The sequence below is a fragment of the Oryzias latipes genome, chromosome 20, assembly GCF_002234675.1.
Source record: "Oryzias latipes chromosome 20, ASM223467v1".
NCBI lineage: Eukaryota > Metazoa > Chordata > Actinopteri > Beloniformes > Adrianichthyidae > Oryzias > Oryzias latipes.
The window spans coordinates 19,249,702-19,265,328 of NC_019878.2; the positions used below are offsets into that span (position 1 = coordinate 19,249,702).

Below are 15,627 nucleotides of genomic sequence, written 5' to 3' on the forward strand. Positions count from 1 at the left end.
TAGTGTATCCATCTAGTTATTTTTGTAATCACAAAAAAGGGATTTAGTAATAGTTTCAAAGCAAAATTAACATCTATTGAAAATGTTGGCAAAATTCTTGAGAACAAAATAAAAATCAAGAAATTATTGAAATAATTATTATAAAAAAGAAAAGAACAAATGTTTTTTCCTTTTTTTTTGTATTAATATATTTTTTTTATCCTAAATTAAGGTTGACATTTTCTGAAAAGCATAAAAATACGTCATTATTTCACAAACTGGTGCATCTTTGCCAAAAAAATTTAATTAAAAAAAAAAGAAAATTCAACAAAAACCCCAACAGGTTAAGAAACTGTATTAAAAATAGATTAAAACACTCATTTAAAGCTCATAAAAGCTTAACGCCCTTTGTGTAGAGCGTGCTCTCACTCCATTTTTTTCTGTTTTGTCAGAAGCTGGCACCGATATTACAAAACATCTGAAATTGTCTTTACAAGAAGAAGAAAAAAATCCTAAAAAAATAGAAACGTTCTAACACCACATTAAAAGCAAGAACATGCGTTCTATGTTCTAGTCCTAAATTATTCAGGCTCTCTCCTATAAGCATATAGAAAACACCATACCTTTCTCTCAAGTTTAATGTGTCAGGAGTAATTTTGAAAAGCAAGCTTTTAGTTCAGCTACATCTTCTGCCTGGAACACCTTAAAAATGAGATAAAGCTGTATGGTGTTAAATTAAAATATTCTGTTAAAGAGTTAAAGTATTACATTCCAGGCATTGACTTCCTGTTCAAGATATTTTTTTTCTTCTAGATTTTTGCAGAACTTGCTTAAACTGCAGAATATCAATGTTAGTGCAAAGCAGAAGTCTGAAAACTGTATGTCGATGCACAACATGCTGTAGTAATATACACAGCCTCAGAGCCACGCACACACTTCATTTTTTGAGAAAATATGCCAAATTGTCACTCAGGAAGCACAGAAGTAGGTTGAACCTTGAGATGACATTCTACAAAACTACAATAAACAATAGATCTAGTAGGATTCAGGTATTTTAGTTATGATTATGATTTTTAGTTAAGATTATGCCGTTTTTAATAATAATAATTGTTGTATTCTAGGATATAGTCTCAGTTACTGAGAGCTCTCGGTTGAGCCAGATACCAGCTCAGACCAGGAAAACCAAGACGTACATCAATCTAGTCATCTACAAGCGGATGTATAAAAATGGAGTGGAGCAGAGAGCGTGTGGCTCGCCCAGAATATATTAAACATCACAAAAGTCCTTTTTTTTAAACAGCGTTTTAGTTGAAACTTGAAAAAAAGAAATACTCAGAAATGCAACTTTAAGCTTAGTTTTCTTAATTTATGTCATCCATCATTGGAAAAATGTCAAAAGAAAATGTTAAAAACACCGAAAACATTATTTTCATTGGAATGATACTTAAAAAAAAAATGAATTAGGCCTTTTAAGGGCAGAATGACAAGGAAAGGCAATGAAATCAAATAAATATCAGAGAAAGTGTTGTCAAGATTGAGTACTTAGACTAGAGGGGACATAACCAAATGCAATAAATAATTGCAGATAAAAATGATATTTTGAATTGGCAGGAATTCTAAAGTTAAACTAAGAACTCCTTAGCTTTTTAAATGAATAGAGTACTGTTTGAAAAAGTCTACATTTTGGACATGTGAGTCACTGACATCGGCCAGCAGGTGTCAGTAAATCCCCTTATGTGCCTGATTGGGAAAATCCCCATCTCCTTTAAAAAGAAACGAAGAAAATAATCCCCCTCTTTTGATGTTATTCCAGGAAGTGAAGAGGATTTGAGAGTTATTAATCTTCTGTGATATAAGACAAAAAACCTAGACATTAAATTAATAAAAAATAATTAATACAAATTCCCTGGACTTTCAGAATCAAGCTGTTATGTGTGATAATAAAATTGAATAGAATAAACTTCTAGATTTCTAGAGACAAATAATTTGAAATTCCATTCATCACTTGCAGTGTTTAACATTTGAGCCATTAATCAAGGGTAACTATGTCATCCCTGAGTCTCCGCTATATTCAGGATGTTTTTCATCATTAACATGACCAGCATCAGCACGATCTGAATCATCATCCCTTTTATGCTGCATGTGTCGGCGCCTGTGCCATGTTGTGCCTGGAAGTCAAGGGGAGATGCAGTGAGGGGTCCTGAATCTCCTCTGAAAATAGAATGTAAAAAAAAAAAGGCGGTAGGTGTGCTATAGGCAAGCAACAGAGCTGGCAAATGTGGCCATGACTCACCAAAACACAGATGGTTGATTAGTAACATGGCGACAGTGAGCTTATCTGTCAAGCCGTGGATGTTAGAGGCTCAAACCACCACCCTTTACAGGCTTTAGAATGATAAGTGGTACAATTTATCATTTCCAAAAAAAGCCCACGGGGCGTTGCATCTTCTTTTCCTCTGCCCTCTGGATGCTCACTTTAACAGGAACAGAAATGTGAGAAGTACTCCTGCTAACTCCAATTCCAGACGGGGCTTTCGCTTGACCTCAATATCCACAGGCTGGAGTGACACCAAACCTTCTTCTAAAGGATGGAAGCCACACCTGTCACCATCTACCATCAGAAAGGTACTCAAATCAAACTAGATTTAAAAACCAAATCAATATGTTTTTTTTCTTCTTAAATGGAATCATAAATTCAGACATAGCAACAGACACCCTTTGAAAAGAAACACTATCGCCTCACGCCTAATAGTTTATTTTATATAAATATTTGAAAGGCCTATTACTTTTGAGATATTTTTATCTAATGTTAAGCCAGTTATAAAGGCTCACTGTTTTTTTTTTGTTATACAAAATGAAATTATAGCAAGAGACATATAGTGAAAGCAGAGATTTCATTAAAAGTTAATATAGTGAGGTAACGTCCGATTTGTATTTCCAAAATATTTGACTAAAATATTTTATTTCTTATGAGTAGAAACATTTCTAAAGGCGGCACCAACTTGAAATCGTAAATATGTATGTATGAATATACTACAGTGTAGGGAAAAGAACACTCTTGTTTTGCCAGCTGGTACAAAACAATATTTAATTTTGAAAAGCCAGAGGGCTAGCTTCCGGTGTGTTGGTATTGACGCAGCTCGCCGTCAGACAAAACGCCGCACTTAAAAACAGTGCTGAACAGCGGCTTTTACTCACAAAGGCGTATCCAGAAGTCACACAAGCCCAGCACAGCGCTGTACACACCCTGGAGTAACGACATGAAAACGGGGAACTTCCTGCACCGAGCTGAGAAGACAAAGCAACTCAAATGTCTGTTTATCCCGACGATACTTGATTTTTTTTGACACCCTCGTGATGTGGACGCGCCCTGACCCCCACCTTCGCGTTCAGGGTGGGACAGTCCACTTATACCGTCATCATAAGACCCCCTCCTCTTTCGACTTTGTCACGTGTTTCAGTTGTGGAACTAGTATACTTAATATTCACTCTTTAACGGGCTCTAAAGACAAAATTATGAGAAAAATGTAGGAGAAATTTACCTAAAGTAATAAGATTCTTTCATAAATGGCTTTTTGGGAGAATTCAGTGAATTCGGTCTTTCTCTTAAGTTAAAGCATTTAATATCAACAAGTGGTAATGTTCGTCCCAAGTTCTAAACACTTGTTTATTAGAAAAACATGTTCCAAGCAGGTAAACTTACTGGGAAACAACTACTTTCAACCTTAAAATCCTCAGACATGCTACAAGTTGGCGGTTTTTAAATATTTCATTATTAATGTCGATCCCTATACAGTATGTTGTATTGTTTACAAACCGATCAGAGGTCGACGACCCAGAAAATCAACTTTTATTTTGTCGTTCAGTAACTAAACTATTCAGTGCATTTCTAACAATTTTTATTATGCGTTTTTCCACTTATATGACCTTTTCCCTTAAACCAGGTCTTCTGAATATGTTTCATCTATCTTACAGCAGTATTTGCTTTATGCAACCTGTTAGAATAAATGTCACGTGAACATCACTTTAAACAACCATCCCCAAAACCACACATTTTCTTTGAATAGCTGGCTCTAAAGCTAATGTATACATTTAATTGTGTTTATGTATGTTGGTGAAGTGAGTAAATAGCTGGTTAAATTCATAGTTTGTAATTGATGTGACCAGACTTTAGAGATTTGAATCAGACCAGTGCAGCCTCCGTGAACAGTGCTCCGGGATAAGGTGCCAGCCATAGCACTTATTGTTGTTAATCAGGTCAAGCTGGCTTGCAGCTCCTTCATCCTGTTCAGTCACACAACTACAGTAAGAAGAAAGAGCAGTGATGCAGCACTGAGTTACATTGGGCCCTTAACTGAAAAACAGTCAGAAACAGTCTGTTCTTTTATTATTTTATCACTGAATGAATTGCTGTGCCACCTCTTTGACAAAGACTTAGTTAAAGTCCCACTCCAATCATCTTTTGATCTATTGTAAAAGCGTTCCCAGTGGTCCTTTAATTAGGATTGTCATTTTTAGAAAAAAAAATAAAAATCTGTCGTTTTGTAGGACATAGTTTCTGCAGAGTGGCAGAGGTTCATTAGAAATTCACCTCTAAGTTCTGGGTGGGACTGTTGGCGAGCCTGCCTCGCATTCCCATCACACAATATTAACACCTTTTCCTGCTAGCTTACAGCTTTGCAAAAAACACAATTGCAACATAAATGGTGAGCAATATTGGATCGAAGTGCAAATTTGAGCTTAATTTTCTTTATATAATGTTCTCCGTCAATAGAAAAATGCTACAAAATGCTTCATTTAAAGTTGAGATTGAGATTATCATAGGAATTTGATATTCGTTTTTAGATTTTTAATCCAACTTTTATATTGTATTATGGCTTTACTCATATTTTGGCAATTTGATGTTTGGGAAAATGAATATGTATTTATTTGAAGCACAAACTCTACAAGACAGCAAACAATTTGTTATAATTGAGTGTTTTCTAACTAAAGTTCTGTAATGTAGGCGGATTAAAAGAAAAAGGGTCACCCAGAGCTGTTTCAGCACACTAAATGAAACGGTTTGTATTCTGCTGAGTGTTTGACGAGATCATGAGACACCTGAACCACAAGCATACTTAAATGCTTTCCTAAGGAGTGCTTTATTCAGCAGATTTGGCTCTGTTTGCAAGTGAAGAAAATTCACAGCCATTAAAATCAAATCAAACACAACCCTGTAATAAAAAGCAAATGGAGGAAAGCCATTTTTATTAACCTTTCCTTTAGAACCTTTGAAATATGGATACAAAGAAAAATAAAATGTGATCAATACCCGCTGTTTTGTGATTAATGGAAGCCTAAGCTCAGAGAGAAAGGGGAAATATGGTAAAATGTTTTGATTTTGTTCCATAATTGTAAGTTTTATCCTACTTGACGTGTCACTACTGCTGCTACTAACAGTAGCAAATACAAAGCTGCAGTAGCCGAGGCCAAGGAAGACGGAATAAAAAGGAGGCTAATTTGTTAAGTGAGGAGGCTGTATGATGGAGAAGCCACATCTTGTTAGTACCAAATCCTTGCTTTAATGGATTGCTGTGTGAGTTCACAAAGATCTGCTGCTGATTTTATTAAACCAATCCAATGGGGAAGATTTCTTTGCCAAACGATCACTAGTCATACACGCACGAGCGGTTAGGTTGGTGGGAAAGTGTGTGCATGCTCCTGTGAGCGGGCAGAGAGGCAGCCACAGCTACTTGACGTTCAAAGAGAAGAGATCAAAGGACAACCCCCTTACTTTGGTCTCCTTCCTCAGGATTAAAAAGATCATCAATAATAATGGGCTGGAGCGGCACAGCGGTGAACCGAAGAAGAGCATGACTGAAAGCTGGTATTTTTGTCATCCCTCTGTATGTGTGATATTTTTTGGCGGTTTGTGGCGGAGACAAATGGAAGCGAAGCAATAAGTGTGGGCTGCTTCTTTGGAGCTGGTGCTTGAACCAGCTTTAAGAAACTGCATGCAATATTTAACAACAACAACAACCTCTTTACTTCTCACCTTTGGCTCCCAGACGGTTTCCCGTGAAAACTGTGTGTAAGCGTGTGTGCGTGCCCTTCCTGAATCTTAGAGCAGAGCAATAAACACAAATGCGCAAGCCGTAAAGGGTTACTTGACAGGAAACGACTTCGCTAAATGTTGTTAGCGTACACAGGCTTGCGAGAGGAGAGAAACTGATAAATTTCAAATGCCTATAATGAAGACAACATTATATGAAGTGTTCTGTTCAAGTTTCAACTTACAAGCTTTTCTCCCCGTTGGGTATTGTACAACTGCACTTTGAAAGGCGAGTAATGAGGAGCTGGCAATTCACAAAGCCTGCAAACCATCCTGTTACATCACCATTACGTGTAGATGCTACACCACATCCACTTTGAGCTCGAGGAGGTGAGGATGAAATTTGCTCACCTTTTATTCCCCTGAGGTGTTTCATGAGATCGCACAAGTCTACACCCCAAATACTACAGTTATTTAAGCTGAGACGGGGAAAAAAAAAATCGCACCAAGTCACCTTCATATAGCCATACAACAAAACTTTGTGGGGAAAAAAAAAAAAACATAATTGTGTGAAATCTCTAATAAAGGATGTAAAACGCATATCTCAGAGTTGCAGTAAAAGCAAAATGAAACTTAAAATCCTTTTTCTGCATTATGGGTGATGTTACAGACACCTGCTGCCACGCCTGAGCTTGTCGGTCTGGGGAGCAGGTGGGATAGATTTCCATCAGTGCAGTACACTCCCATGCAGGTCAGGCTAAGGCATGCAGGTGGGCTGGTGTGTGCACTGGAAGCCAAGGGAAATAACAGGAATAGTCACAGAAAAACTAGAGAGAAGACTGGTAAGAGAGATTTTTTAATTTGATAAGACAGCAGATCGGTTGACTTTGGTGTATTTTGGTTGTTGGGCTTAAATTGTATTCCTGTCTTACCTGGTGTTTTTATATTATCAGGTCTTTCAAATTCGTGTTGAGCTGTATGTGAAGCTTAAATAAATGAAGAAAAGGAAGATTTGAGCTTTTTTTGTTTGTTTGTTTTAAAGAAATTTAAATTCCGACTAAGGAATCAGGAAAATTGTAAAAAAAAAAAAAAAACATTTGGTGATCATTCCAGAGAATACAACTTTTTTCTTTAATCCTTTAACACCAAAGCTTTAGCTCCAGTGTTTACATTCTTATGACTACCATAACTCCTCAACAGTTTATGCAATTAACATAATTCCAGTGGATTCTGAAGTGGAGAAAAGTAGCTTTGAGTTGATGAGCAACACTTTACAGTAGAAAAGTGATCGCATCATCAACCCAAATCATTAGATAATGTCCTTGAGAAAAGCGGCTTTGCGCTGTTATGCAACACCTAAGGTTAATAAAGTGTAAAGTGCTGCATATTGGTGGAAAACCAATACCGTGTCAGAATAAGCGGATTCACGTTGATCGCGTAAACAGTTGAAGAGTTTTGGCATGTGAAAGAGCGCGTGTTGTTTAGATGTCACCAGCAACATCTATGAGGTTACAGGGTCAAACCAAGTGATAGTGGGACTCGAATTCAAGGACAGCTAAGTTCACAGTCACACCTAGGAGCTGTCCAGTAAATAACACACTAACCTATGGGTCACTATGCAGGGTTACGAAGCAGCTGGGGTCACAGCAGCACTGCGGGGTTAACGAGGGTGGAGAAAAAGCTATTGGGTATCTGTCTAACCCAGATTTTATCCCACTGGTTCAATGACCCTCCAGTAAGAGGTCAATTTCTATTACCATAAGGCCATACTGTTCCCCTTCTTCTTTCATTCCCCTTCAAATTAATTATTTCCCCCTCTTTGTAGGGAATAAGAAAATATTGTATTTTTTTCTGAATCGAATCTAAATGCTGTCCATTTTTAGCTTCACGCAAAAATAAATACAGTTTTAAAAATATATATTTTTACTAGTAAACATCTTGAGCACAGGTTATTGTTTCCATATCTTAAGTTTGATTTTTTTTAAATGCCTGAGTGAGAATTACACTCGTGCAAACAAAAATGTTGTTGAACAAAAAGTTGATTAAATTGCAATTATATTTTATAAACAAAGAAAAAGTGAAAGTTTTCCTCTAAAAGGATATATTACTGTCAGGTTTGAGGTGTTGCCCCTACAACCTTAAGTGGAGGCTGCATCATCCACCAAATGGCAATAAAAGGAACCTTCCTATGATGCGTGACAATGCATTAAAAGGTAAACCGTACTTGGGGCAAAATGAAGTCACGTCGAGCTCCTCCAATCCCCCCGGTCCCAGATTTCCCCCCGAGATGAGAAAAAGGAACAGCAGTTAATTAATTACAAAGACTAACGACTCAGCAGTGAAGATTTAAGGAAGTTATGAATTGTTCAGCTGCTCAACTCTGACAGTAATGCGATGCACTTTACCTTGAGTACCAACCACCGCGAGCTGTTCTCTGCATCGCCCAGTGATCGATCACTCAAACCACATTTCCCAGACTTGTTTGTTTGCATCTCAGCTTCTGCAAATTCATGCAAACCTCTGGGTCAAAGATACGTTTTTGCCATGATAAACATTTAAAAAAACTATTTCTTCTTTTGGGTCACTTTGGGGGCCTCAAATATATAATTTTTATTTTAAAATACAAGAAAATAAAGAGTCAGGACTAAAAACAAAAAACTATTTTAGTCAGATCTATTTTAATTTTAACTATTTTGTTTGTTCTATGGTTTCAGGAAGCCCTATTTAATGTTATTTTCCTGTAACATTTAGCTGTATTTCAATTTCTTGAACAACTTTGTTATTTTCTTTTTTTAAATGTGTCTACAAACAAAAGTTTTGGCTGATATACCGTCAAAGGACTCCTATAATTCCATTAAATGATAACTTATTGGATGCTTTGATGGTCAACGTATTATCTTACAAAACTTTCTGAAGCACTTTAAGTCACATTTACCTTAAGACATCTTACACCATAGAAATCAACTTAGACTTTCTTATTTTATCTCTTTTTGAATTTGTTTGTTGCCAACTGCTGCATATTTAACAAACTAACTGTTTAATTGATAATAATTTATGATTTTACCCCAGCAAGTTTAACATATCATACGTCAACCAAGATTTTCATAGTTTTGGAGAGCATGTTATTAACATAAAACTATACTATAGCTAACGTTTGAGTTAAAAAAGTAAATAAATGTCATAAAGGGTAGAAAGAACAGCCCAGATGTACAAATGCTAAAGCCAGCTTGTGTTTGTCAAGTCCAGATATAAAAACTAAGCTTTAAACTTAAGTGATGTTGATTAAACTCCTGGCAGCTCGGCAGCAATTTGATTTTTTTTTGCATGACACAATGGAAGAGATGCACCAACAATACATGCCAGAGCCCCACAAACGAAACCCTGCTACCCCTGACAGGATTAGCAGCTGTGCAGTTGGAAAGCTGGTTTCATTCTTCGCAACGCTTCACCTGATAGATGGTCTTCATTAACTTTTGCTTCCTCAGGGAGCTGCGGATATCTGTGTCTTCATTTTATCAGTCTCAAACAGATCAATAACTACCACAACACAGCAATCAAGTGAATTCACCCCTGCTTTTAACTGCATTGTAAACCTGCCTGTCCATTATATAAAATGATATAAAGACTGCACTCAACTTTATATATTCTAAATATTAAACGGAAATTAAATTCATAATGAATTATTTTGCGGCAAATGTGGACAGCATTGTATAAATAGGTTAATTGAGTTTTTACATTCTTCTGAGCAGCAGCTTAATTAGCTGTGTGTAACCCTGCTAGTTTGGGAAAATGCAGACTACAAATTGACATAATTAAATCCAAGCTGAACTGAAAGGCATCTGGTGACAGTGACTCAACATGCAGTGTGTAAGGGAATGACGCTTGGATACGCAGAGGGGAAAGTAGAGGCTCCCAGAGCTGGATGCCAGCAGCTCTCAGCATCAATACTGCATGCACTGATGCTGGAAAGTAAAGCTGTCCAGACTATGAGGCACACCATGAGGGCTCAAACAAGATCCAAGAGTCACTAAGCTTTAGAGCTCAGATAAACTGTTAATATGAAAAAACAAAACAAAAACAGCCCTGGATTCATCTTATTGTATCCGAGAGAAAAGTAGGTCAGTTGGATAAATATGCAAAGAAATGTGTTTGGAAATGGTAACAAGTCCACAGTTGGCAAGCCAAGCCTTTCTCCACATTAAGTGAGGGACTATGCAATTAGAAATGATGATCATCAATAAAATGCCTTCCACTGCAGTAAGTAACTGGAGTTCATTTATCTTTCATGGTTAATTCTATGTAATGGTGCATCATTTATAAAACAGTGTACCTCCACGGCCCACTTATTAATGGAAAATATATGAATTCTGTGAGTCATAAGTGTCTGCGTGCACTTATTCTCACAAACCTGTGCTGCTCTGGATGGTTCTGACAGTGGTGTTGGTGCGTGGTGGAGAGTTGCTCCTCCTGTTGCTCCCTGCAGCGTGCCCCTCTTCCTCCTCCTGCGAGCAGCCTTTCTCGATGGCACGCACGTAGCTGTGGCTGCGCATGCGGAAGCAGCCCGGCATGGGCAGGTCCAGAGCATCCACCGCCTGGGACTCCATCTCACTGAACACCGACTCACAGACCGCCTCAATCTGGCCGTTCACCTCCACCTCACTCACCTGGGTCAGAGTGAGTCAACACACAGACATGCAGGGTGTGCATACAAGAATCCACAGGAGAGGAAAAAAGAACTGCAAACATTAACAGGTGCCATAAAATAAATATGACAACAAAGTGCAATTCAAATGATTGTGTTATTGTAGTGGATAAAGCAATATTTGTTGTGACAATGAACACAACAAACATTAATTAGAATTTTAAATACCAGAAAGTCTCTTTGTATCCTGCTTTACAAAAACTATAAAGGAATACATTAACTATTTTAATATAACAGACAAATAAGAATCTTTATGCATCTTGGATATATTTGTGTTAAAGGAATTATTGTTTTATTCTCTATTTTTTTTATAACCTTGAAGAACCCTGGAGGTCACATTTGTTTTTCTCTATTTTTTGATATAAACCTTTTTTTTTTGGCCGCTGTTAATTGCTCATACCTAAAATAAACAACAAACAAAGACATTTTTTTAGAAGCCTAAAAGAAAATTATTCTTGGGTTCTCCAGGCTAAACTAGTCATAACCTAGCCTCATGAAGCTTTAGGGCAATGGTCACCTTAAAACAACAATTTATAAAAATAAATTTACTATAGGTAACATTACCCGGTGGGTGAAAAAAGAAGGAATCTCTGTAGGCCATGACTTTGATTAAAAACAGAAAACAGGTTGCCACTCTGTGTGGCTATAAAAGGTGAGAACAGGAAGTGTCTAAACAAAAACTGCTGGGATTTGAGACGTGTTTCAAGGAAGTCCATGTACAGCAGGAGCGGCTTTAAGAAATACCTTAAGCCATTTTCACACCAAAGGCTGTGTTTAAACAGCTGACGATTAAATCTTCCCTTTTTTGCAATAACCTGGGTGGACATGCAGAAGGCCTGAAGTGACAGAAACTAACAGATTACAGAAATGTGGAATGGAGTGACATAGCGCTGCAGGCTACAGTGAAGCACATTTTCCAATAAAGACGGTTTTGTGGAATAATTAGGCAGGGTTCCGAATTTTTAATGGAATGCGGGTGATAGTCCACAAAACAAAAGGAGACTGAAAGCCCCAAGATGCCACGCAGACAACTTCAAATAAATCGGTTTTATGTCTTTAGCTGTGACTTGTTTGTTAAAAGTGACCCTTTTCCTGATTTCCTGCAGCCCTGGGTGAAGCTCCCTCATTGATAATTACAGTGTGCGCTCAGGTATTGTATTCTCTTCAGTGCCGGTCAAAGCTGATAAATACAGATGAGTGTCGCAGAGCCGTCTGATGCAGGCCTGAATACAGATTAAACAACTCTCCCTTGAACTTAGCCAGCTTTAATTAGCGTAAACGAGATTTAGGAGAACATGTCAAAGACTTCAATGAAGGGTGGATGTCAAAGATTGGATCATGCAAGGTTATGTAGTAAGAAGTTTAATTTAAAGACCCACACCGATGAAAATTTTGAATTTTTGACATGTTTTTGTGAAATTTTTCTGATGATGGAGGCCATATTTTAGAAAATAAAATTCAAAATTGTATTTCTCAGTATTTTTTTATTCAAATCATTGCAAATGAGGAGCTGACGAGATAAGGCAGTTTGAAAAAAATGTTATTTTTAGACAAAAAATTTGCTGGGTGGGCCACAAGCTCTCTGCTCTGCTCCGCTCTGCAACGAGTAAAGGAAGAGGGGTCGGGGTTGCTCCAAAGCAACAGTTTCGCCCACACTCTGAGGCAAATTTCAAATGAATTTTAATGACACAGGTTTTTAGAATGTATCCAAAAACAGCTTCATGATAAATAAAAGACCACTAGGAACTTTTGAAACAGATCAAAAGATGAGATGGGGCATTACAGAGGTCCATCATTCAGATGGTGAAGCAAAGTGTTGCCTGTGGCCTTTGGATGATCAAACATATGCCTATTTCTCGGGGTAAAATGGTATAATAAGTCCTACTGTCACTGCAAATATCACACAGTATAAAGAATTGCTTCTTATTTTGGGGGACCCATGACAGCCTCTGCTTTAAACGGAAGTTTCCTGACCAGTTCTTCAATACATCTGAAAGCTAAAAAGACACAATTTTTAATCTCTTTAAACATCTTTTGCCAAACTGACACAAAGATTTGAAACCTGTCAGTTAAGCTCAGAAAATACGAGGACCAGAAATAAAGTGTCAAGGATTTGAATGGATGGATTTTGAATGGTCCTCTTTTTAACAAGCCAATCTTCATATTGAATCTAAATCCTCTGAGCTCCAAAAAATCGGGGAACAGTCGTCTGACTGAAACCTTTTTGTGTGTGTGTGTGTGTTTGTTTTTTGCAGAATGGTGACGCAACTGTTGAGGATAGCCTTTGCAGGAAAGGGGTGGGTTGAATTGGATTTTCTCTCAACGCTCTAACTCAACGGACATTGCTCTTGAGAAACAGGGGGAGTTTGGGCCAACGACAGAGAGCCTTCAGCCCCGACAGTGCAACTAACCTGGCTGATGGTGCTCATTGCTCTCATGTAGCTCTCATTTCGGGAGCGAAATTTTGGCGAGGCCAGCAGCCCAGCCGGGTCCAAGCTGTCCAGACTCCTATTGATGGAAACCTCACTCACCGCCCGCAGGTAACTGTGACTCCGGATCTGCAGCTTGGGCGAGTGCTCTGTGGAAATCCTGCCACATAAAAAAGGACAGACAGAAAGAAAATAAAGAGGAACAAGAGTCAAAGAGGAAATAATAGAAATAGATGCCAAAAGACAAAAACAGCAAATGAGAGACTGAACCCTTGAGATACAGATCAATCCACAGCTGCTTCAGGATACGTCCTTATCTAATCAACAAGCACAGTAGCAGAGAGGAACCCTCACAGCTTGGGTCATCTGGCCTTAAAGTACTAAAGTAAACATTTCCCTAAAACACTCACAGCAAGAAAAAAACACACATCAGGACAGAGACGGGCGTGTTTAAGCCTGTAGGTCCACTTAAGTGCAGACAAACACACACACACATATCCCTTTCTCCAAAGAAGATGAATAGGTGTCTCATTACCTCTCACCTGCCTCTCATCTAATTGCCCAGCATGCTTCATGCCAGTCTGCTCCTTTGTGTAAGTGTGAGGAGCTGTGTGTGTTCAGGTTCCACAGTGACAAGATGTTCAGAAATAAAACCGGAACCATTTTATTTCCACTAGAATACGAAAAACGGGCTAAACAAAAAGTTTGAATCTGAAAAGATATTTTTTTTTATTTTACTGATCGGTACTTACAAATTTTCCATAGAAATAAACTGTACAACACTCGTTTCTTGCCTTCAGGTCACATCTGCTTTAATTATGCATCTCCTCCCTAAAATAGAGCAGTTACCAAAGCAAAGCAAAGTGGATTAGAGCATGGTGAAATATACAATAGCTGAAGGAAAAAACTTGATTGGAAAAGGAATACTAATGTCAAAAAGACTGTAAAAGCATAGCAAATCTGCTTTGAGAGAAGTATGTTACTTGGGTATGTTTCTCCAGTTTCTTAACTATAAGTTTAGCTTTTTTATTTGGAGTTTTAAATCTTTGTCTTGATAAACCTTAATTTCTGCAGAATAAAATGAATTTTGCAACATGAGTTGATAAAAAAATTGTCATTGATATAAAAGACCTTTTTTTGCATCATGTGCTTTGTTGGTTATGTTTTCAATAGGAATAAATGCAAATATGTGATTACATCTTTAGAAAGAACTGCCATTTTTTTGTTCTGGCTTTTATTTTCAGCTGTTTTTCTCCCATAGGATCAAGTGACCACAGGTACACTCCAGCTGAGCAAAATATACCACAATAGCTGTTCCAAGCGTCAGTAAGTGGTGTGAATCACAGGTATCAACCACACTGACTTTACTTGTGATTGTAGGTGATGCACAGAGGGATAGAGTAAGTGCAAGTCTTCATCAATGTGTTTTATATATATTTATGAGAGATATTTGTGCAACCTGGCGTCTTCTAAAAAAAAGTGGAATAAATATGTGCTCCTCTGATGGCCTGGGACAACAACATCTCATCTTTGTTTCTCTTTTCCTTTTCCTTTTTTTAAAAGTTACTCAAAGTCGTGAAAGGATGCATCTTTCCTTTGAGATAAAATATCTCTTGAGATAAAATATCTTTTGAGCTAGTCTGTTACGGTGGCCCTGAAGTTCAAATCTTATCAATAAATCCCTGAACGTAAAAAGATTTTAAAGATCACCACAATTAAATAATGCAGATAAATAAATAAATAAATCAATCAATAAAATAAAACAACAACATTACATTTTAGAAACCAAAACACAATTCCAAAAACTGAAACTAAATAAAAAGGAAACATCTTGGAAAACAAAATTCTCCAGAAATTAAAATGATATGTTAAAAAAGAAAACTGGAAACTAATAGATATTATGGGATGTCACTGATTGCATGATGACGCTTGTTCATCCTTTGGACCAGAAGTTATTTGGTATTTGATATTCTCTTCCGACAGAAGATCTTTCTTATAGCTTCTGGCCACAGCCACTGCAAAAGTTAGGTGATTGCTGAATTAATTTTTTTTACCAACATCCTTCTGCTTCCCCTTTTCTTTAAAACGGCAATTGACATCATCCAATCAATGATGTCCCCTAATGCCTACCTATTCTGGTTTCTTATTTGGTTTCATTTCTTAAGATTTCATTTTGATTTTTAGAAAAATACTTTCCCGTTGTGGTTTCTGGAATTTTGTTTTGATTTCTAAAATGTAATTTTTCTTTGTTAATTTAAAAAAAATTGTTGTTGTGAACTTTAATATTTTTTTGCGTTCAGTGATAATTGATGTGATTATCTAAGGCTGTATCTGTGACTCATGTGTAGCACATTTGAGCCAGATCCCAAAAGCAGAGTATGAAAACCAGTGACTTTCTCATCTATTTTATCCCCTATGTACAGCACATTTTGGTTTGTTTCACTGGGTTCTGTCAAGTACTGATGGCCTCCGCTGCACCGTCCTCC

At 37.4% G+C, this 15,627-nt stretch overlaps 1 protein-coding gene and 1 long non-coding RNA gene across 7 annotated transcripts in view; one reads left to right on the plus strand and one right to left on the minus strand.

Annotated features, from left to right (window-relative positions):
* dlgap1 (DLG associated protein 1) overlaps window positions 1-15,627 on the minus strand; it is a 100,302-nt gene that overhangs the window by 21,026 nt on the left and 63,649 nt on the right. For all 5 annotated transcript variants that reach the window (XM_023949940.1, XM_023949937.1, XM_023949938.1 and 2 more), the window contains 2 exons: window positions 13,124-13,301; window positions 10,419-10,674 (listed from right to left, as the gene is read on the minus strand). In XM_023949940.1, coding sequence (XP_023805708.1) covers window positions 10,419-10,674; window positions 13,124-13,301 — 434 coding nt within the window. The remainder of the gene's footprint in view (window positions 1-10,418; window positions 10,675-13,123; window positions 13,302-15,627) is intronic.
* Window positions 2,294-14,884, plus strand: LOC110017305. 2 transcript variants are annotated; one of them, XR_002292672.2, is made up of 3 exons: window positions 2,301-2,604; window positions 12,968-13,252; window positions 14,403-14,884. It is a non-coding gene; the product is annotated as an uncharacterized LOC110017305 (long non-coding RNA). The 2 variants fall into 2 exon arrangements; XR_002292673.2 differs by lacking the exon at window positions 14,403-14,884 and having other exon boundaries at window positions 2,294-2,604; window positions 12,968-13,556.